The sequence below is a fragment of the Moschus berezovskii genome, chromosome 3 (assembly GCF_049115385.1).
Source record: "Moschus berezovskii isolate FMDL1 chromosome 3, NW_MosBer_1.0, whole genome shotgun sequence".
Classification (NCBI taxonomy): Eukaryota; Metazoa; Chordata; class Mammalia; order Artiodactyla; family Moschidae; genus Moschus; species Moschus berezovskii.
In genome coordinates, this window is record NC_142462.1 from 84,381,597 (window position 1) to 84,403,218 (window position 21,622).

General features: G+C 50.3%; 1 protein-coding gene across 11 annotated transcripts in view; it reads left to right on the top strand.

The window, feature by feature from the left end:
* Positions 1–21,622, top strand: part of TNS3 (tensin 3) — a 223,622-nt gene that overhangs the window by 156,595 nt on the left and 45,405 nt on the right. For all 11 annotated transcript variants that reach the window (XM_055421063.2, XM_055421067.2, XM_055421065.2 and 8 more), the window contains 4 exons: positions 334–1,593; positions 17,928–18,091; positions 19,001–19,124; positions 19,212–19,295. In XM_055421063.2, the coding sequence (XP_055277038.1) occupies positions 334–1,593; positions 17,928–18,091; positions 19,001–19,124; positions 19,212–19,295 (1,632 nt within the window). The remainder of the gene's footprint in view (positions 1–333; positions 1,594–17,927; positions 18,092–19,000; positions 19,125–19,211; positions 19,296–21,622) is intronic.

The following is a 21,622-nucleotide window of genomic DNA, read 5'->3' on the forward strand; positions in this document are numbered from 1 at the left end:
GTGCTCACCATTCATACTACAGATGAAATGAACAGTGAGCCCTCAAGGCAAGATGACTCTGAGGGTGAAGAAGCCCAAAGATTCTCTAAATGACCCTTCTCTTTGCATAAAAAGGTAGGGCCTGAAGATGTTTGATTATTCAGATTTCTTTATGGGCATTTGCTACGCAGGAGTATATGTAGAATTTTTTGGATTCTAGAAGAGTCTTTGGCCCTGATCATTCTAAGTTATGAATTTGTTTATTTGTTCAGACAAAATATAGATGTGTTCTAAGAGCCCAAAGCCCCCTTTCATCTTTGACTTACAGTCTGTCTCTCAATTGCTCCCCGCCAGTGCTACACACGCAGGGCCCCGTGGACGGTAGTCTTTACGCCAAGGTGAGAAAGAAGAGCGCTTCAGATCCCAGTGTCCCAGGTGGATCCCCCACCGTCCCGGCTGCCAGCAGCCCAGACCACAGCGACCACACCCTGTCTGTCAGCAGTGACTCGGGCCACTCCACAGCCTCGGTGAGGACCGACAGGACCGAGGAGCACCTGACTCCAGGACCCAAGAGGGGCCTGAGCCCCCAGGAAAAGGCCGAGCTGGATCAGTTGCTCAGTGGCTTTGGCCTCGAGGATTCTGGAAGCCCCCTCAAGGATATGAGCGATGCTCGCAGCAAGTACAGTGGGACCCGCCACGTTGTACCTGCCCAGGTCCACGTGAACGGAGACACCACCCCCAAGGACCGAGAGACGGACATCCTGGATGACGAGATGCCCAGCCACGACCTGCACAGCGTGGACAGCATTGGGACCCTGTCCTCCTCAGAGGGCCACCAGTCAGCCCACCTGAGCCCCTTCACCTGCCACCAGAGCAGCCAGAACTCCCTCCTGTCTGATGGATTCGGCAGCACCGTCGGCGAAGATCAGCATGGCCCTCTGGCCTCAGATCTGGGGCTCGCCACGGAGCCCCTGTTCGAGCGAGAGCGGGCTTTCGGGAGCCGCGAACCCAAGCAGCCGCAGCCTGTGCTCAGGAAGCCCTCGGTACCTGCCCAGACGCAGGCCTACGGGCCGAGCAGCTACTCCACGCAGACCTGGGTGCGCCAGCAGCAGATGGTGGCCGCTCACCAGTACAGCTTTGCCCCTGACGGGGAGGCCAGGCTCAGCGGCCGTGGTGCAGCCGACAGTTCCGGCCTGCTGCAGACACAGCCTAGGGTCCCGCTCACACCCACTCGGGGGGCCAGCAGCAGAGTGGCCGTCCAGAGGGGCATAGGCCCTGGGCCACATCCTCCCGATATACAGAGACCGCCTCCTGGCAAAGCAGCCTTCAAACCCAGGATTCCAGATGTCAAAGTCGTGAATGGTACTGGCCCGGAGCTGGGCGCAGACCTGTCCCCAGGCTCACCCACCCTGGACATCGACCAGTCCATCGAACAGCTCAACAGGCTGATCTTGGAGCTGGACCCCACCTTTGAGCCCATCCCCACCCACATGAACATGTCGGGCAGCCAGGCCAACGGCCCCATGCCCCCAGACGGCATGGGAGGCGGGCTACGGGCAAGTGGCCGCCTGCAGGACACAGGAGAAGGCCCTGGCAGGGCCCCCGCAAGGCAAGGTGAGCTCGGGTTTCATGGGATGCACACTTGCCTGTGTCCGTGTTTTGCAGAATAAGGTTTTATGGAAGAGCTCCGGGCTTGTCAGAGTCTGAAACAGGGGAATGAGGAGCATAGTTGGGGCCTTAGGCACAGTCTTGTGAGGACAGGCAAGTGACCACACTGTTTAGGTGTGGAAGGTGGCCACGAAATGGCCACCCAGGGAGTGGGGAGGCTGTTCATGGGGTAACAAGCTCAAGTTCGAGAGAGAGGGTCACGGGGTGGGTGGAGGTGGCAAGTGGGAGGAGTGATGGAGGGGTAGATTCTGGGGAGTCGGAGCCTACAGGCTTGGTAAGGATCCTAGCCACCACAGCAGGCTGCAGGGTCCAGTGGCTGCCCCAGCACAGCAGGGGCGCAGGCCCTGAGGGCGTCCCCGTGTGCTTCCTGCAGCCTTTGGGGCTCTGCTGTGCAGGAGGCGGGCACTGTGCAGGCTCTTAGAACATGGCTTGTGCGGAGTCAGGGCCAGGCCTTCTGCCCAGCTGCAAGACCTGGGAAGGCTGGGGGTGGCTGTAGTGGACAGAGTTGACCTCTGGGTGTATGGCTGAATGGCTGTGGGAGCAAGTGTTGGGTTCTAGCCTGTGATAGCCTCTCCATGTTGGAGAGGCACAGGCTGTGGGACCAGGGTGGTCTGGGAGGATGCCCCGCAGGCTGTGGGCACTGGGTCAGAGTGTTTCAAGGAATAGTATGTGAGGCCATCGGGGGAGTGTGTGTATAGAAACTTCCACACAGAGGAGATGGGGCCAAGTCTAGAAGCTTCCACACAGAGGAGATGGGCCAAATCAGGTATCCAAACCTGGATGCTGCTGAAGTCTGGGGAGGTTTAGGGAGGGGTGGAGCTGCAAGGACCCAGGGTCACCTTGGGGTCGAGAGTGTGGTGACCAGTGAGACAGGCATCCCTGTGTTTGTATGTAGGTGTGCATCCACATCTTTGGTGCCAGCTGGTTGCCTAAGGATGCTGCCTCTAAACGTGAAGATGGGAGGCGGAATGAAGGAAGGATTTGTAGCTTCCTGCTAGTCCTGAGTCTGACCCTGAGGGCTGAGCCGGGGTCACTGATGGGGCAGGAGTGCTGCTCTTGCTGCTGGCATTGTTCTGGGCCCTTTCATCTTCTCAGGCCCCTCAGCTACAAGGACAGATCTCGTCTTACAGTTGAGTTTCCAGAGGTGTCAGGACGTGGCCTGCCCAAGGTCTCATAGGTGGTTCGCAGTAGAACAGGACTTGGCCCTATGGCTGTACACAGAGGCCCGGCCTGCTTTGCAGTCAGACAGGGTGGATTTCAGACCCAGCCTGGTCCCAGATGGCTTGGGGAACCTGAGCTTTGCAGACCTTGGTCCTGTCTAGCTGTGCGTTGGCTGACTGTGTGACTTTGGGTTAAGGGTGTAGTTTCTGAATTTCTCTTCGCTCCATCTATTAAACCCTATCACATCCCCGGCTGGTGGAAAGGTACAGGCAGTGCTTTTCCTCAAGCCCCTGAAGGGTACCTGGATCATAAGTGTGATGATGCTGTGACATCCTGGCTTCCCTGGTGGCTCGATGCTAAAGAATCTGCCTGCAGTGCAAGAGATGCACATTCGATCCCTGGGTTGGCAAGAACCCACTCCAGTATTCTTGCTTGGAGAATCCTGTGGACAGAGGAGCCTGGTGGACTACAGTCCATGGGATCGCAAAGAGTGGGACATGACTGAAGCATCTGAGCTTGCATGCACGCTGTGACATTCATTTCCTTTCCCTGCGTGCCTGGGCCCTTGGATATCAGAAGTTGGGAATTGGGAAAAACTGAGAGAGCCTTCTGGGAGTAGGTTATTAGACTTGAATATGTAGCTGTTGGACAACAGTAGTATTTGTAGCAACAAAACAGATGAAGGATTTGGATATATGAACTCGTTTAGTCAGATACATTCAGGAGATTCTGAGTTTAAAAAAAGTTTCAGTGGGAACAAAGTTATCTGCATCCTGTCTCTTACCTCACCAAACCTACTTAAAAGGAATTTCTTGGAAAAATTAAAACCAGAAATCTTTTTTTTTTTCTTTCTTGGATTAAAACCTCCTGTGAGATTTGGAAGAGGTTGGAGGCGGCTGAGTGTATGGAAGAGGGAAGGATTCTAAGCTCAGGTTGCCGTCTGACAGCTTCCTTTAGTTCATTTGTTTTCCAGTGGATGGAACATAGTCCCGAATGACTCTTCTGTCTTGTAACAGTAGAACATAGAACCTGGGGTTTTAGAAAGATCCTTCATCTCCTCCATCCTTTAGTTAGTTATACTTAAATTACTTGATAAACTCATCACTGTAATTACTGGAACTTTAATTTAGATTTTAGATATTTTCTATTTTCTGGTCTTATAAAGTAATGACATTTTTAAAATGAAGGGACTTGAATACTTCAACAGACCTGTAAGATTTCAGCGAATGTTAGGTTATTAATTATGCAAATTCAGTTAAGAGTGTTTATTAATCCATTCGTGTTTATTAGCAATCTTGGGTATTTGTCAGTTTTCTTCTATCCTTGTAAAACTATGGTGATGTCAGGGGATGAGATTTAAATAAACATGGACACTAGTCTTCAGAGACCTTCCTGAAATTTGGGCATGAGCTTCTGGTAGGACTCCTGAGCAGTGATGAATACCCGCCAGTTGGGCAGCTTGCAGCTCACAGCATGAGGACTGGCCTTCTAACTCGGAGTTCGGCTTTCAGTTTCAGAGCGAGCTCCTGTTTGAGGACAGAGCCAAGCTTGGAAGTGCAGAGCCTTGGAGACTCATACCACATTGATGAAAAGGATCTGGACAGTGTAGAGGGTTCTTGGAACAGTCTGCAGGCGGACTTCTGGCTCTCGTTCTGGGACGTCTTGTCTTGCTAGAAATCCCATCTAAAGAATGTGCATGTCTCTAGCTTTCAGCCGTTTGAATTGAGGTGAAGAGAGAACTTCCTTCTCTCCCTGGCTGGTGCAGAGGACACTGGAACCCATTTGATTTTAATATCGAAATGTCATCTGAGTATTTACATCTTTCAATTGCAAAATGCTAGATCAGCCAGTAATAGAAAAAAATCACTCGATGGCAAGGAGAGTGAGCTAACCAACTGATGCTGAGTTGTAGAGCCTTTCAGAAGGTTCGGGGATGCTGGATCCCTGTGCTTTGAAGATGTTCAGATCCTCAGTGCACACATCCATCCTCTAGATGGGGGAGGCCAGGGCTGCCAAGCTGAACTGGTCCACATGTGGTTCTTGGCTCTACCATACGGAGTAGGAAGGGGACAATGAGTCTGAAAGTCTCCATGATATTTGTAGGACAATGACTCTCACCCCACAGATGCATCATCCCATGTCTGTGTGCCTGAGGCTCAGCCCTATTGATGTGGGTCAGTATCTGACGAGAGTGGCCTCAAGTCTTGCACACAAATAGGAAATAGGCTGGGAAGTTCTATGAAGCTGTATTTTCTATGTGAGACCCTCCTTGGCCTGCCTTGCATCTTGCCCCCAGATGCTGACTGCTGCACAGTGTGTCTTAATTCTGGCTGTAGTGAAAGGTTTGTCACAGAGACTTTAGCATCCTGAAGTTAGTGAAATCCTTCACTCTTTGCAGATTGTGTCCTGATTATGAGAAAGACCACAAGTTACCTTGTGGTAGGGAGTTGGGGGTGGTATTACCTGGAGCCCCTCCTGGGGATTGCTGCATGTCCTGCACAGCTCACATTGCACCAGCTCTTCAGGCAGCAGCACGTCTACCGTGGCTCTGGTTATTTCTGAGATGACAATTATATGCGAAGGCTGAGCATTTTCTGAGAAAGTCTACCTGCAGTCAGCACAGTAATAATAATGGTGAGGATGGTGGTGATGGTGGGGTTAATGATGATAGTGGTGGTGGTGGTGATGGTAATGATAGTGATGGTGGTGAGGGTGATGATGATGATGGTGGGGGTAGTGGTGATGGTGAGGTGATAGTGAGCACTGCCACTCAGCACCTTCCCTGTTCTTGGCACTCTGTCTGCATCACCCCTGACGTTCATTCCCAATGAATAAACAGGCTTCCCTAGAAGCTCAGCTGGTAAAGAACCCTCCTGCAATGCAGGAGACCCCAGTTTGATTCCTGGGTCAGGAAGATTCCCTGGAGAAGGGTTAGGCTACCCACTCCAGTATTCTGGCCTGGAGAATTCCACAGACAGAGGAGTCTGGCAGACTATACAGTCCATGGGGTCGCAAAGAGTTGGACACGACTGAGCGACTTTCACTTTCATAGTGTATAAACAGCCTCCATCTGTCTCACTCTGCATCCTATGGCTGAGACCTAATTCCACTCAAATTCTGCTCCCAGATCAAAAAACTCCTGGAGGGCAGTGCCAGTGACTTCCTTTGTTTCCTGGTACATAGTAATGTTTGTAAATAGAGCAGATGTGGTGCTGGTGGAAGTGTAGGTGACCCTCCAAGAACTCATGTGTCTTCGCTGAATTGGCTTGGAGAACTTGGCGAGGTTCATCATGGGCTGTGTCGGAAGTCAGTCCTGGCCCATGAGACAAGAGAAAGGCCCTACAGTAGTGGAATCTCAGAAAGCCTTGGGGGGCCTTATAAAATGGAGTGAGGTGTGGAGGTGTTTCACCCCTTGCAGGTGCTCAGCGCCTCTGCGGCTCCCCTGCTCTGAGCGGACACCAGACTGTGCTTCAGCCACAGCCTGTCTGGACGCTGCTGGGGCCTCGTGCTGCCCCACCCCCGAGGTCACCCAGCTGCACTGCATCCCTGCTCAAAGGTGGGTTTCTTAGATCACATCCTTTAAGTGAGGGGAGATTTCAACTGATAATACCAAGTAACAAAAGGAATGACTCAATATGTGAAGTTTATGATTCCATGGATGGCAGGAGGCCAACTCTCTTTGCTCATACCTATGGGCTCCTTGTTTTCTATTGTCAAGATACTTTATTCATGGCACATCAACTCCCCCACCCACAATTGTCAGCTTCTGGCCGGCCTCATGTTCAGTTCACAGATGGCACTAGGGCATTGGGCCAGCGCCCCTCTTGTGCTTCTGTGGCCACAGTCATCCCTGCAGGAGTGCCCCCACATCAGAGATCTGATTTATGCTGAAGGAGAGTCACAGTTCAGTTCAGTTCAGTTGCTCAGTCATGTCCGACTCTCCGTGACCCCATGAATCACAGCACGCCAGGCCTCCCTGTCCATCACCAACTCCCGGAGTTCACTCAAACTCATGTCCATCGAGTCAGTGATGCCATCCAGCCATCTCATTCTCTGTCGTCCCCGTCTCCTCCTGCCCCCAATCCCTCCTAGCATCAGACTCTTTTCCAGTGAGTCAACTCGTCGCATGAGGTGGCCAAAGTATTGGAGTTTCAGCTTTAGCATCAGTCCTTCCAATGAACACCCAGGATTGATCTCCTTTAGAATGGACTGGTTGGATCTCCTTGCAGTCCAAGGGACTCTCAAGAGTAACAAGTATCAACTTCCAGTCCTTGATAATGGAAAGCCCATCCATTTAAATTATACATTAAACCCCAGCCAAAGGGAACCAGTGTGAGAACCCGAGGTCCCCAGCCGTGGGTCCACACCATGAGTGCGGGACCTCCTGAGCACGGTTGGGAGCTGGGGCAGCAGGAGCCCACGGGTTTATGATAGGATATCCAGGGCATCGGGGAGTAGGGAGCAAGGCCTTTCCAGGGGAAAGGTGTGTGCGGGCTGTTCAGACACTGGAGAGAGGCCGGGCCCAGGTGTGCAGAAGTGCAGGTGTGTTTATGGATGGGGAATCCAGTTGCATGGAGAGGGAGGAAAAGAGGAAAGAAGGGGTGAGTCTGGACACAGAACACATCCTGAGACAGAATGCCTGCCTTCAGGATTTCCTCTGTTCCCTGAGGCCACAGACCCTGAGTCAGGGAAAAGTTTCCTGGGCTGACCCCTGCATTACCTGGGGCAGCAGGACCCAGGCCTACCATGGACCCCAGCCAGCTGCTGCAAGGCTTTAGGGGCAGCCCCTGTGCTTCCAGGGAAGCCAGGCTTCTCAGAACCAAGAAGACTCCTCCAGGATCGCCTGCTTTCAAGGCATTCCTGGTTCCTCTGGTTGAATGAGGTGGAAGATGACGTCCCATCACAGAGAGGAAGCCTGAGGTCAGAGAGGGCTGGTGACTCAGGCTTAGAGTTGGCCCATGGGCCCTTCCTGTGTTAGTTCTTAGGCATTTCCGGGAAGAGGGTGCCGGATCAGAGTCAGAACCTGCTTCAGACTGTGTGTTCTGGGGATATATTGAGCAGAGAGTAAGAGCTCAGGGCTTTTCTCTCCACCCTCAGGCCTTTTCGCATCACCTTCCAAGACAGGATGACCATTTGCCGGTCAGGGGTGGTCCTGTGTCCAGGGGGCAGGATCTGGCATCCCTGCAGGAGCCAGCTGCAGTTCTGTGTTTCTGGGTGGAGAAGACTTGGTGGGGCCCACCCTGGCAGCTGCAGGCAATCTCAGTAATAAGAGGGTGAAGGATGAGTTCCGTTGGTTTCCCCTGGGAAACGTAAAGCGCTAACTCATTGAAAGTAGGTTTTGGTTCTCTTTGGGTGGGTTTAGATGGTGGGTGTTATGCTCACAAATCTAATGCAATCTGGATTTGGGTTCACGCATGTTGTCTGAAGAGCTCTAGCAGAGTAGAGCTTAAGGAAATGTGTCTATACCTCCATACCTCTTCGGCATTTTCAGCTGAGTCACTTTTATTCAGTATTGCAAGATGAGAAAGTCAAACAAGAGATCTGTTGCAGAACAGTCTGAATATTCTTAACATTGAACTGTGCACTTAAAAATGGTCAAGGTGGTAAATGTAGTGTTATGTGTTTTTAACACAAAAAAAGGGTGAATACATTTTAAAGGCTGGAGTAATTTCTTAATTGACCTGCCCTGTGTACACATATTTGCATTCCTTGGAGCCTGTCAAAGTCATGGCTTCTCCGTGGGTGTCTGCCTGCCGCTGTCTCTCCCTCCACTTGCCTCTCTTCCTTCCTTCCATGCACAAGATCCTGATCACGCAAGTCTGAAGGAGCTTGTGGTTAGAGTTTCTGGCTGCCTGCTCTGATCACAAGTCCCTGGACCCAGTTAATCTAACTCCACCTTCAAACCTGCCCTCTCATTGCACGCTGAAACCCCTTGTACCTTCAGCTGTCCACTAGAGCTGTTCCACTGAGCAAGGTGGTGAGTGTCCTTGGGTCGGCGAAGGCTTACAGGGTGCCATCAGTGTCTTTGTGACAGCTCTGGATGTTGTTTTCAACCTGAGCTGGAGTGTATGTTTTCAGGCTGTGTGTCATACTGACCAGCCTCAGTATAGCTGCAGGATGCCCTGGCCCTCAGGACACACAGGAGCAGGGAGCCACTGGGCACAGTGCTTCCCTCAGGGAGCCTGAGGAAGCCTGGAGCTCCATTCAGTGGCCTCCACCTGTCAGGGACTCTCTGGGTTGTCATAGGTCAGCCTAGGGTCACATCCTCTCTGAAATGCTTTCCCAACCACCATCTCTTCCCCACATGTCCAGGCTCACTGCCCGTCTCCATGGAAAACACTGACCTGTGACTGTCCCTTTGCTCTTCTGTCACCAGCCACCCCACGCCAGTCATGAGCTCCTGGAAAGCAGGAGGATCCAAGAATTATGGTGGCTAGGGAGGAACTTCCTCCTACCCAAGCCTACCAGGGAGGGAACAAGGGTAAAGGAGATTGTGGAGCAATGGCCAGTGATCCCAGGCTGAGGGCTTCTGGTGATATTCCTGGGAAGGACTCTTGTTCTCTATTTATTGCCACAGGTGAAACTGCACTTTCTCCATCTGTGAGGTCCTAGCACTGGAGGTGAGTGGTAGGCAGGGTATTCAGGTGCCATCAGCAGTCCAAAAGGAGGGTCGAGCCTGGGGTTAGGACAAGCCGTGCCCTTTCAAACTGATGCTTTAGGACCATGAAGAGTGGTGGACAGACAGATGCTCACAAGTGCACATTTGGTGATGGAGTTGGCCTGCCATGTTGCAGGGAGCTCTGCATGCTTCTAATTTGGGTAAGATTTTAGAGTGAGAAATGCATGGTCATTGCTGGAAGCTGTTGTTGCAACTACTTTCTTTCATTGCATAAAAAGCATGTTATAAATTTGAGAGTTGATGAATCAGTTCCTTTTGCTCCAGCGACCCTCACTGTACCACCAGGAGGGTTTGAGTGCCGCAGGCGGTCACCCTGATGGGCGTCTCCCCATATTACTGAGAAGCCTGGAAGTGTGGCCTCCTCTGTCTGCTCTGCACCACCTGGGCCGACCTGCAGCAGTGATTCTCAACCCCTCAGGCCCACTGTTCTGTGTTTAGAACATCTGTTATCTGATGCCAACTTTACTACCCTGAAATCAAAGTCATGGCTTATGTAAACTACTTAAACACAGTTTTTAAAAATATATGTAACACCCTAACACTCATGTTAAAGGATAAATTAAAAAAAAATCAATTTATTTAATTTAGTGTTCATCTTAAGGTGAAAACCCTCAGGCAGGCCAGCCTAGGAAACAAAAATCACCACTTCAGATTTTTTTTATTGGGGAAAAATGCATCTATTGTAAAATTTACCATTTAACCATTTAAAATGTACAATTAAATGTCATTCAGTACCTTCACAATGTTGTATAACCATCCCCTCTATCTAGCTCCAGAGCACTCTGTCGTTTCAAAATGAAATCTGTACTCAATGGCAGTCACCCCCATCCCTCTCTCTCCCAGACCCTGGGAGCCCCTATTTGTTTTCTGTCTCTGGAGATTCTCCTCCTCTGGGCATTTCACATAAACGGGATCATAGGATATGTATCACCTTTGCAGTCAGGCCTCCTTCATTCAGCATAAGGTTTTGCAGGCTCACTCATGTTGTCACATAAGGCTGAGCAATACTCAGCTGCATGGACAGCCCATACTGTGCTTATCCAGACATCTGTGGATGATGACCTTTCGGTGACTGTGAACAGCTGCGGTAAATGTTCACGTCCAAGTATTCATTTGAACTCCTGGCTTCCCTGGTGGCTCAGACGGTAAAGAATCAGCCTACAATTCAGGAGACCCAGGTTCAATCCCTGGGTCAGGAAGATCCCCTGGAGAAGGAAATGGCAACCCACTCCAGTATTCTTGCCTGGAAAATTCCATGAACAGCAGAGCCTGGTAGGCTACAGTCCTGGGGATCGCAAAGAGTTGGACACGACTGAGCAACTGATACTTTTCATTCTCTGGGGGTAATACCCAGGAGTGAAACTGTGGACCATGTGGTAGTTCTTTGTCTAACTAGCCAAGAAGCCGCCTCCTCAGATGCTTGAAAGTCTGCTTTGGTGACCCCCTGGCCTCTGGTATGGATGACTTGTTTATAGAAGCTCTGCCTTGTGTGTGGTAGAAATAAGCTGGTCAGTACAGGTGTGACTGACGCTCACGTATGCCTTCACTGGGGAGAAGTGTTAACTTATGTCATCCTTGGATAGATAGCGCCAAGACCCCCCTCTTGCTCAGGATAAAGAGGTTATGACAGCTCCAGCCGAGACAGGCCTGCGAGTCACAGCTCTCTTGGCTTCTCTCTGAAAGTCTTGTGTGTTGTTTCTTCTCACGGCCCATCGGCCATTCGGGCCTAGGGCCTCATCTGCCTGTGTCACCTTCCACTGAAGGTGGCCCCAAAAGGGGACAGTCCTAGTGACCGTCCTGAGGTGCACTGTGGAAACATCACAATTGCTGAAAGATGAAGTACATGAGGAGAGGCCAGTAAGATCAAGTGATGGTAGTGGGTGGAAGGAGGAGGTAAGAATAAAATAAATTCAAATAAGGAACTCAGACTCGGCACCACCCTCTGCTGATGGTGTCTTAACGGGCAGGAGTCATGCAGGGGGCCAGTAGCGGTCTTGCCTTTTGGTTGCTGTGCGACTTTTTACACCTGTGCTGTAAATTACAAGCTTACTTTGGGTAAAACATGAGCATATTGCTGAAATTTCTTACAGTAGAAAGGAATGCTTCCTAGCTTTTTGGGCACAGTCAGTTTCCCTTTTAAATCTGTCATTTTAGAGGAAATGCTACCACCTAATCAAGCATTTTGCTGTTCCCCAGTGGAAAGGATTTCCACTTTTGTAATCCAAATGGTAGGCGTCCTTTCCTCAGCCTCTTGGTGTGCTTTCGCTGGAGTCCGCTGGTTGGATTCCTATACGCACTCCTAAGGCTCTGGGATCCCAGGGGTTGAGGCTGCTCCCTGAGCTCTTCAACATTTTTCTGCACTCAGACTAGGAATTTCTAAAAGGCATCACCCAGCCCTTTAAGAATATACCCTGCAGGTGAATCAATTCCTATTTCAGCTTAAGGAGGGGAAACGCTCCTTACGTCATTGTTAAATCATTCTCGGAACATTTAAGCTGGGAGGAGTGTTTGCGTTTCTCGTTGTCACTTTCCCTTTGCCACTCTCTCTTTAGAGGATGCACACGTTTACTTGAATGAGCTGAAATCAGGAGGCCTCAAACTTAACTCAGGAGTCAAATAATCCAGACGAATCCTTGGTGATTGTTTTTCCTCCTAGGAAGGAGAGGGAGTTTCCAGAACCCACCGTGCAAGCCTTGATGACACAGGCTTCATTCTTAGATGAGCGTATAAAGATAAATAAATAGATGGATGGCGCTTTACCTCGCAGTGCCCCAGATAGAAGATGAAGGTCATGTTCTAGGAGGTCATGAGTTTTCATTCACTCATCAGAGCTGGCATTTGCCACCTGGCTGCACAACACATCCATCTGGGAACTGGACAAAATGCAGGTGATAAAAGTGCCCATGCAGCTTCCGCCTCCGGAAGGTTCGGTTGGATTGGCCTGGGTCATGTCTCAGGGGTCAGAATTATCTTAAATGTTCTCCACTTGTGAAACTCCAGTGTGAGTCCAAGGTTGAGATGAGGCCTGGATCTCGAGTTTGTTTGTGTGTGGGAAACATGAGAGTTTAAGAAAACTGCTGACACCTGGACCTCACTCCTGAGGGTTGTGACTTCACAGGTAAGGGGTGAGGCCCTAGAGTCAGGATTTCTAGTGTGATTTTAATGTTCAGTCACATTTGAGAATCACTGACTCATACTCATGTTTCATCTTGGGGCTGTAGCCTAACCTTCCGGAGGCTGTTCCACTGTTCGGCGAGGCAGAAGAAATTCTACTTGCTGTAGAACTTCGAGCACGGATGGGTGTTCTGTGCCAGGGTGGTGACTCCCTGTGCTGGCCCCAGCATAGGTCCAAGCTTTATTTGAGCAGGTCGAGTGGGTCACAGCGAGAACCTCAGCTCGCTGGTTCTCAAGTTCATTTTTAAATAGGATCAGATAGCTACCCAGATAAATCTGAATCTGCCCTAGCACAGTGCAGGGGAAATCTGTGCGTTCTGAGTTACCTATGACCATGTGAGTTCACTCTATTGCATAACTGGGAGTTCTCTGTATTTAGGTGAAGAGTAGCCAAGGGGCTCCTGGCTTCTAAAAATACAGTTTTCTAGTGAGTGATCTGAGAATGTCACCTCTCGAACCTCCGTTGGCTCAGTGGTAAATTGGCCACCATACTGCCACCTTCCTAGTTAGGCTGTGTTCAGTCCCAGGTGCTAAGTGCTTGGCGGGCACCCCACTTCTTGGCCCCAAACCCCCACTTCTCCAGGGCTCAGTGGGTATGTCTGGGTGCCCCCATATGAGGACTGGCTCTCTGTTCTGCCTTCAGCACCCCCAAATTTCCCTGAACTCACTCCATGCCACTTTCTTGTGGTGGCCGTTGTAAGGCTGCACTGCCCTGATCCTGGCAGGGCTCTGTCCGTGTGAGTGGCCCGAGTGACTGAACGGGCAAGCCTTGCTAGTCTCTCACACTTAGCAAGCTCCTACATCCCATAGTGAAGCTGAGCCCTACCCCTCAGCCTGGCCTGGACTGAGGCGACGCCTCGCAGACAGATGCACTCAGGCTCAGCACGTGTTATTTCTCTGTCCTTGACCCCATCTCCACCCATGTATAAGGTGAATCATTGAAACACTGAGATTCTCAGGCCTTTGGGAGTAGCGATGAGGGGGACACCTGAGAACACCTGCCCCATTTCCAGCCTGGATAGGTGGGTCTTGAGGCCTGGTGTGTATCATGTCCTGTATCAGGAGGAGAGGAGAAGGATCTGAAGACATCTGACTGCTCGGCGTAGGGACTGGCTGGAGTGGGCAGCCTCTGGTTGTATGGCCACTGCAGACCATGTCATGGTGCTGCATGTTGGTGGGAAAGTGAATCCCGAGGACGATGGCAGGCAGCGTTTTGTTCAGGAAGAGCTGCTCCCCACCAGATCCCCATGGAGACTGCTGGCTGAGAATGTGAGCGGGGCTTGTATGGGGACGTGCGGGTCACTGGGATTGTGGGTAACCCTGGGATCCTAGGTTTCCATGGTTTCTATGCTGATTCCTATCGCTTCTGTGACTTGGAGGGCAATGGGGTCCTGGGGCCTTTTCTATTGGCTGCACCAGGGCCGAGCAGGGCAGGGGGCGGCACTGGATGCCCTTTGCCTGAGGAAGGCCCCAGGAGGGGGTGGTTTGCTGAGCCATCTGCAGGGACCAGCTGTCATGGGCACAGGGCTCAGTGCAACAATTCTGTCCTGCTTGCAGTGTCTCCTTCTTCCTCTTTTTTTGGATTTGACTTCTCTGAGGGCATGCTCAGTCGCTCAGTCATGTCCAGCTCTTTGCGACCCCATAGACTATAGCCCACCAGGCTCCTCTGTCCATGAGTTTTTCCAGGCAAGAATACTGGAGCGGGTTGCCATTTCCTTCTCCAAGGGACCTTCCCAACCCAGAGATTGAACCCACGTCTCCTGAATTGTCAGACAGATTCTTTGGACTTCTCTACTGAAGAGGAAAAATTTGGTCATAGCCAGATTTATGAGTGGCTTCTTTACTGCAGTTCTGAGTATGGGTTTGAAGCATTTTTTATTTAACCGACCAAGTGAAAAGGAATCAAGGCACTCCCCAGAGAGGGTGGGCAGCCTGCCTCCAGCCGCTGTTGGATGACTCAAAGGGTGTGATCCCAAGAGGCACTCCCATCTGAACCTTGAGGACACTCTAGTCTGCTGTCTGTAAATTAGGGTAACTTGTACAACTCCTCTGAGCGTATTGGTGCAGAAAGCCACCTCCCATGGGATTGTCTCTGTATCTAATGGTAGTGTCCAGCGGACTTGTCAGAATGATGTTTGTTAATCAGACACCTGGCACGTTTGTGTTTGTGGATCTTCACATAGAAACTAAACACAGGTACAGACCTCAGGGACATTGAAGGTTGGGCTCCAGACCAATGTCATAAAGCAAATATCGCCTCAATAAAGTGACTCAGATATATTTTTGGTTTCCGAGTGCATATGAAAGTTATATTTATACTATTCAGTTCAGTTCAGCTGCTCAGTCGTGTCCGACTCTTTGTGACCCCATGGACTGCAGCATGCCAGGCTTCCCTGTTGATCACCAACTCTCAGAGCTTTTTCGAACTCATATCCATTGAGTCAGTGATGCCATCCAACCGTCTCATCCTCTGTCGTCCCCTTCTCCTCTCTTCTTCAATCTTAATAGCATCAAGGTCTTTTCTAGTGAATCAGTTCTTCACATCAGGTGACAAAAGTATTGGAGTTTCAGCTTTAGCATCAGTCCTCCCAATGAATATTCTGGACTGATCTCCTTTAGGATGGACTGGTTGGATCTCCTTGCTGTCCAAGGGACTCTCAAGAGTCTCCTCCAAAACCACAGTTCAAAAGCATCAATTCTTCAGTGCTCAGCTTTCTTATGGTCCAACTCTCACATCCATACATGACTACTGGAAAAACCATAGCTTTGGCTAGATGGACCTTTGTTGGCAAAGTATTGTCTCTGCTTTTTAATATGCTGTCTAGGTTAGTCATAGCTTTTCTTCCAAGGAGCAAGCGTCTTTGTAGTCTGTTATGTATACTAGAGTGTTATGTCTTAAAAAAAAAAAAAGTGTTCATACCTTAATTTAAAAATACAAAACAAAAAAGTAATTGCAATAGTAATATCAAAGACCACTGAGTGCAAATTACCGTTACAAATATAATAATGAAAAAGTTTCAAGTATTGTGAGAATTACCAAAATGTGACACAGAGATACAAAGTGAACCAGTGCTGTGGGAAATAAACCTTCCATTTGTAAAAAAGATAGTGTCAAGTGCAGTAAAATTCTGGTGCATGCTGTGTGTGGAAGGGCAGGTTTCGACCCAAGACCCCGTTTTCCTTGTCTGCAAAAAGACGCAGTACACCGCCTTAATTTTGTGATTATGGGATATTCTCTGTGAGCCCATGTGCCCAGGCTTGGCTGTTGTGGAGAGCCTTGGTTGTTGTTTGTCACTCCTCTGGCAGAGGTGGGTGCACGTGGGCACATCCCAGTGCCACAGCAGCGTCATGCCCCCGCTTCCTTGCTTCTCCAGGGGTGTCACAGTGGGGTGGAAATGGTGCTGGGGTCCCTCCTGTCTGCACTGCAGTCTGAGAGGAGGGCACGGTCTGTCGTCCGGGGAGGCCTGGCCTCTGATAGCTCTGGTGCCTCTATCTTTGCCTTTTTAGGAAGGGCAGACACACTCTGCTGGGAGAGCAGTGCCTCTGTATAGGGCTTTCCAGGTGGCGCTAGTGGTAAAGAATCTGCCTGCGATGCAGGAGACATAAAAGACGAGGGTTCAATCCCTGGGTCAGAACATCCCCTGGAGGAGGGCATGACAACCCGCTCCAGGTTGTTCTTGCCTGGAGAATCCCATGGACAGAGGAGCCTGGCACACTATAGCCCATAGGGTTGCAGAAAGTCAGACATGACTGAAGTGACTTAGCACGCACACGTGTCATCGATAGAAAGAAACACTGCTATCCTAATAGCCTGCAGCAAGTCTCCCAAACCATCACTGCTGAGATTCCCCAGACCCTTTCCCCCATCCCCATAAAGTGAGTCTTCGTTGGTTGGGGCACGGCTGAAGGATCTATGATGTTTCTTGTACTGGAAAGTGGGGCAGTGGATGTTGACTGTTGGTGCTTGAATTTAGCTTTCCCCTGCCCAGAATTCCTCACTGTTAAGAGTCGAACGGTCATGCTCAGGGGCCTTTCTCAACTGTGCGTCTCTGCAGGTGGTGTGGCCTTCAGGGCACTCTGGCCCTGACTGGGGATGAGCACACACCTCTGGCATGTTCTCAGCCACCATAGGTCACACCCAGCCCAGTCCTATCCCAGAGCCCCGGGCACCGTCCAGGGCCTGGTCCTCCCCAGAAGCTGCTTCCGAAAGGAGTAGGCAGGCTGTCAGAGCTGTTGGTTGCCTGGGCTGCTTCCTTGCCCTGTGAGTCTGAGGATGCTGCCTGGGTTGGATGTCCACGCACAGTAGCTGCTGTGGCTCCCCTGAGCAGCCAGTGTGGACCTGGGATGAAACACAGAGTATTTTTTGACACTTTGAAATAAAAAGTTGTACTGGTTACAATTCTGATATCACTATACCTGTACACTGGGATTGAGCAAATAAGCACGTAGATGATTCATGCTGGGAACAAAGAATGGACAAAAATTTTTTCTTAAAGATGCAGCTCAACGTATAAAGCAGGTGACCATTTGTATAGACAAGTGCATACGTATACCTGTTTGTGACTCAGGAAAAGATTTCTGCGTCTCTGGTCTGAGTGGCTGTTACTTCCTCAGACCAGAGCAGGGTGCAAGCACTCTGAGCCCAAAGTTGACCACCGATGCCTTGAGAAGAAGGTGGATTACTAGGGCAGAGGCCTCAACCAAGTCCCTGCGGCTGTTCGGCAGCCTGGGTTCTTTCAGCCTTGTTCTTTCTGGCTCACTCAGTGATGGGGAAGAAGCCTCGATCCTGAGCCTTTCTTTGTTCCGTATGCTTCCTGAGCACCTCTGGTGGGCTGGGCAGTGTTCTTGACCTTGGGGAACCAGCCAGGCATGACTCCCTGCTGGAGCTGACGCTGAGAAAAACAGATGGGACATGGACAGTGGTCATTTCACCCAGTAAGAGGATGGGCTTTGAAAGGGTCATGCTGGGTGAAAGAAGTCAGACACCAAAGGACGTGGAGTGTGCGATTCCATGTACATGAAGTGTCCAAAGTAGGCAAATCCATAGACATAGAAAGTAGATGAATGGTTGCCAGGGGTTGGAGGTCGGGGATGCGGAGTGAATGCTTAATGGGTATGGAGTATGACGTGGGTGATGAAGATGTTCTGGAACTAGAAAAATTCAAAATACAGAGTGCCTCTGAGAAGTTTTAAAGTCGATTTTAACTGAAGGTCAGTGTTCTCCATGATGAAAGCGCTTGCAGCCCATTTGTCTCTCTCCTAACAGGGGACGAGCCACTCGGGGCAAGATTCCGGAAGCTGAGCCTTGAGCAGTATGATAACGAAGCTGGGGAGCAGCCCACCTTCTCCAAATGCAGCTGGGGAAAGACCACCAGTTCAGAACAGACTCCAGGCCTGGCACCTTTTCTCTCTCCAGACAACACCAAAGAGGTATACACGCTGCTACCCAGAGCCTGACCTGAGCCTTGTCCCAAGTCGCCAGTTCACTTCCCCACCCAGCTTTGTCCCCATCTCGCAAACATGGTTCCTCCCCGAAGGCAGGCCTGCCGGCTGCGTGGGAACCCCCTCTCCCAAGAGAGCTGTGCCAGCATGCACTTGGTCATCTGGGTCTCTGTGTTCTGATCTGTAGAATGGGGAGTGAGGGGCCAAGTATGCGATGAGCTGTGAGGGTAGAGGTCTCAGAGCTCCATGGGTGGACAACAGCAGCAAAGGGCAAACGGAAGTCATCTTAAAGGAACCCGAGTCTCTGACCCAAAGCCTCTTGGGGTCCCTGGGAGGGCGGAGGAAGAAATATGGTCACTGTGGATATGTGTCCTTTGAGGAGATCTACAGAGTGTTTTTGAGGAGCCATACTTAAGGCTTTTAATCAGAATTGAAGTAAGACAGGTTGGCAAACCCCCAAAGATGAACCTTTTGAAATTAGGGTTTCATTTATTCTCAAAAGTGGAGAAGTTGGGACCCAGAATAGACAAGGAAAGAAAGTCACAGTGTTAATATCTGGAATGTGTCCTTCCAGCCTCTTTTCTATGCCTGTGTGTTTAATTCATTGGGTGTTTTACATATCTGTAAACACATTACAGGTGACGATTCTTTTATCCTGCTTTTTTTACTTAACCCTAATTTCCCTCTGCTATGTAAACTCTCTGCCATCTCCACTTAAGAACCATGTAATGTTGACCACAAAGCACTTTGCTCTGCCTTGACTGTTACTGAAGCTTCTTCCAGTTGTTCACGGCTGCCTCCTGTCGCCAGTCTTAGAAGAGGGCTGGCTCAGTGAGGGCCAGGAGCCCCAGCTGTCTGGAGGTGGCCTTCACCTGACTCCCACTTTGCCAATTTCAGGCAGTGATCACCACGTACCCCCCAGACCTGGATGTGATCGATGGCAGGATCTTCTCTCCAACCAACAGTGGCAGTGAATCCTCTCCCACCCCTGCATTTCCTGTGTCTCCAGAAACACCGTATGGTAAGAAAGAAGCAGAGCTCCCTGTGTGCAATCCCACCCCTTCAGGGCGGAGAGGGGGACAGCTCCTCACTCTGCCTTCTTTTCCAGGGATAACAAGCCCACGTTACTCTCCGTTCAGCCCATCCACGCCACACATGGGCAGCCCCACTGCTTTGTATAAAGGAGCTCATGGTAAGACACCCACCTCCTTTCCTCTGCTGTGGACGTCCACTCATGCAGAAATATTTCTACGTGTGTCATACCTAAGAAATGTGGTTCTAGCTGGGGAAGATGCAGGGACACAGCATGCAGCCTGCTGGGGGTAGGAGTGGTGTTGACTCTGTTTCCTTCTGTTCACTCAACACTTTCAGGTGTTGATGGGTAGGGTCATGGTGTTCTCAGCAGCTAAAATCAATGCTTTTCAGCTGCTTGTAGCATTACTTAGACTTGAAAGAAGAAACTGAAACACCCGACCCACCCTTTTCAGAGAAAGTCAGGGCTACTTTCAGAGAGCAGTGAGCTCCCTGCTCTGAAAGACATGGCTGCCCTCGCCCCTTGCCTGCTGCGAGGTATCCCATCTTTTATGTTCACAGAGCCCTTTCCTGACTCCTTACGTCCTCGGCCACCATCCTGAATCTCCCCAGTTGAGTGACCACTTTGGATTTATCTGCTGCACCCTGCCCCCACTCCGCCCAGCACTTTGCATACTTGTGGGGTCTAGTTAGCCTGTACACCGGCCCTGGGAAGGGAGCATTAACACAGTGGTGGTGGGTTCCTCAGCACCCCTTCCTGGTATGGACATTCTCCAGCTCCCTTCAGAGTCCAGGACATCATGGCCTTGGGCAGGTGGAGGGGGGATGTAGCCCAAGCTGAACTTACATTTTAGAATCGCTGTTTTCTGTAATTGGGGATTCCTGCTGTTCTGCCCTGGGGAAGGTGAGTGAGGGTTCCCTTTGCTGTTCATCAGATGTGCTTTGGTGGGAGGGGGAAGCCGACTTTGTGTTTAAATACCGTCTTTTATGCAGAGGAAGTTGTAGTGATGACAGCTAGCTCCATTTTCCCTCTTTTTCCAGAGAAAACAAGATCTCTGTATCATTTAATAGAAGGGCCACTGTTCTTCCAAAGTTTCATTTATGGTTTTAGGTTGCTTGCATGTCTTGGCTATTGTAAACAGTGCTGCAATGAACATTGGGGTGAATGGATCCTCTTGGATCTTGTTTTTCTTTTGGATATATGCTCAGGAGTGGGATTGCAGGGTCACATGGTTGAGGAGCTGTTTAATCTTAAGAACACCTTCTGAGTCATCCATATGTTCACGTTGGCAGTCCTTGAGGACGTTTGCCTAGGAAGAGCTCAGAGACATACACACAGCACTGACTGGGGGTCCCATGTGCTCTGCAGTGTATGAGGGGTATGGCTGACCCCTTAGACACAGTGATGGTGGTGGTGGCTCCCATGTAGGGACTATATTCAGCCCTCTTCTTTACAACAGGGTTTCTTTTTCAGTCTTGTAGTGATCTGTGATGGGGAAGAGCCCTGGACAGAATGGTGGCGCTCTGCCAATTTTTATTGGTTGTTTACCTGATGAGGAGGTCGGAGGGTTTGAAGGGTGAGTAGGATTAAACAGGAGTTAACTAGGTGAATGGAGAGGGGCATTTGGAATGGAGAAATAGCAGGCACAGGCCCTGTGGCAGAGGGCCCTTCAGACCAGGAGAGGATGGAGACCAGGGGTCTGAGGGCATTGGAGGTATGAGCAGAGGCCCAGCCACTGCTATGGAGGGTAGTGGTATGGCATCTGCAAGCAGTGCTAGGTCATTAACAAGGCTTGAGACAGGGAGGCCACTGCTCAGGCTTCTGTTTTCATATATTGATCCATCTGCTGTATGCAGAACAGCAGTTCTGCAGAGGAGTGGAGCAGCTCTGACAAAAATGCTTTCAGAAATGATGGCAAAAAGTGTGTTGGATTTGTGGGAGATTCACAGGTCAGGTAGTGTAATCAACTGACCCTATCAGAATGGATTTGAGCTTTGATGACTGTTTCTGATTTTGTTACTATTAAGATGTCTATTATGTTCTGGCTTCTTTGTTAGTATGCACCTAATGTGACACTAACCACATAAAATTCCTCTGTGTGTGTTATTCCATCAGCCTGAACTTGGGACCAGGTTAGTCAATATAAAGGCTTCCCAGGTGGCACAATGGTAAAGAATCTACCTGAAGTGCAGGAGACCCGAGTTCAATCTCCAGGTTGGGAAGACTCCCTGGAGAAGGGAATGGCTGCTCACCCCAATATTCTTGCCTGGAGAATTCTATGGACAGAGGAGCCTGGCAGGCTGCAGTCCATGGGGTCACAAGGAGTCGGACATGACTGAGCGACCAGTACTAGTCAGCATAAACCCAAATGTGTCAATTTATTTCCCAGACGGCCAGCAGACAAGTGTCAGAGAGAAGCAGGACACCAATTAAAGGTGGTAGAGACAGATTTTATTTGATACTATTGCAGCAGGGTAAGGAGCTGA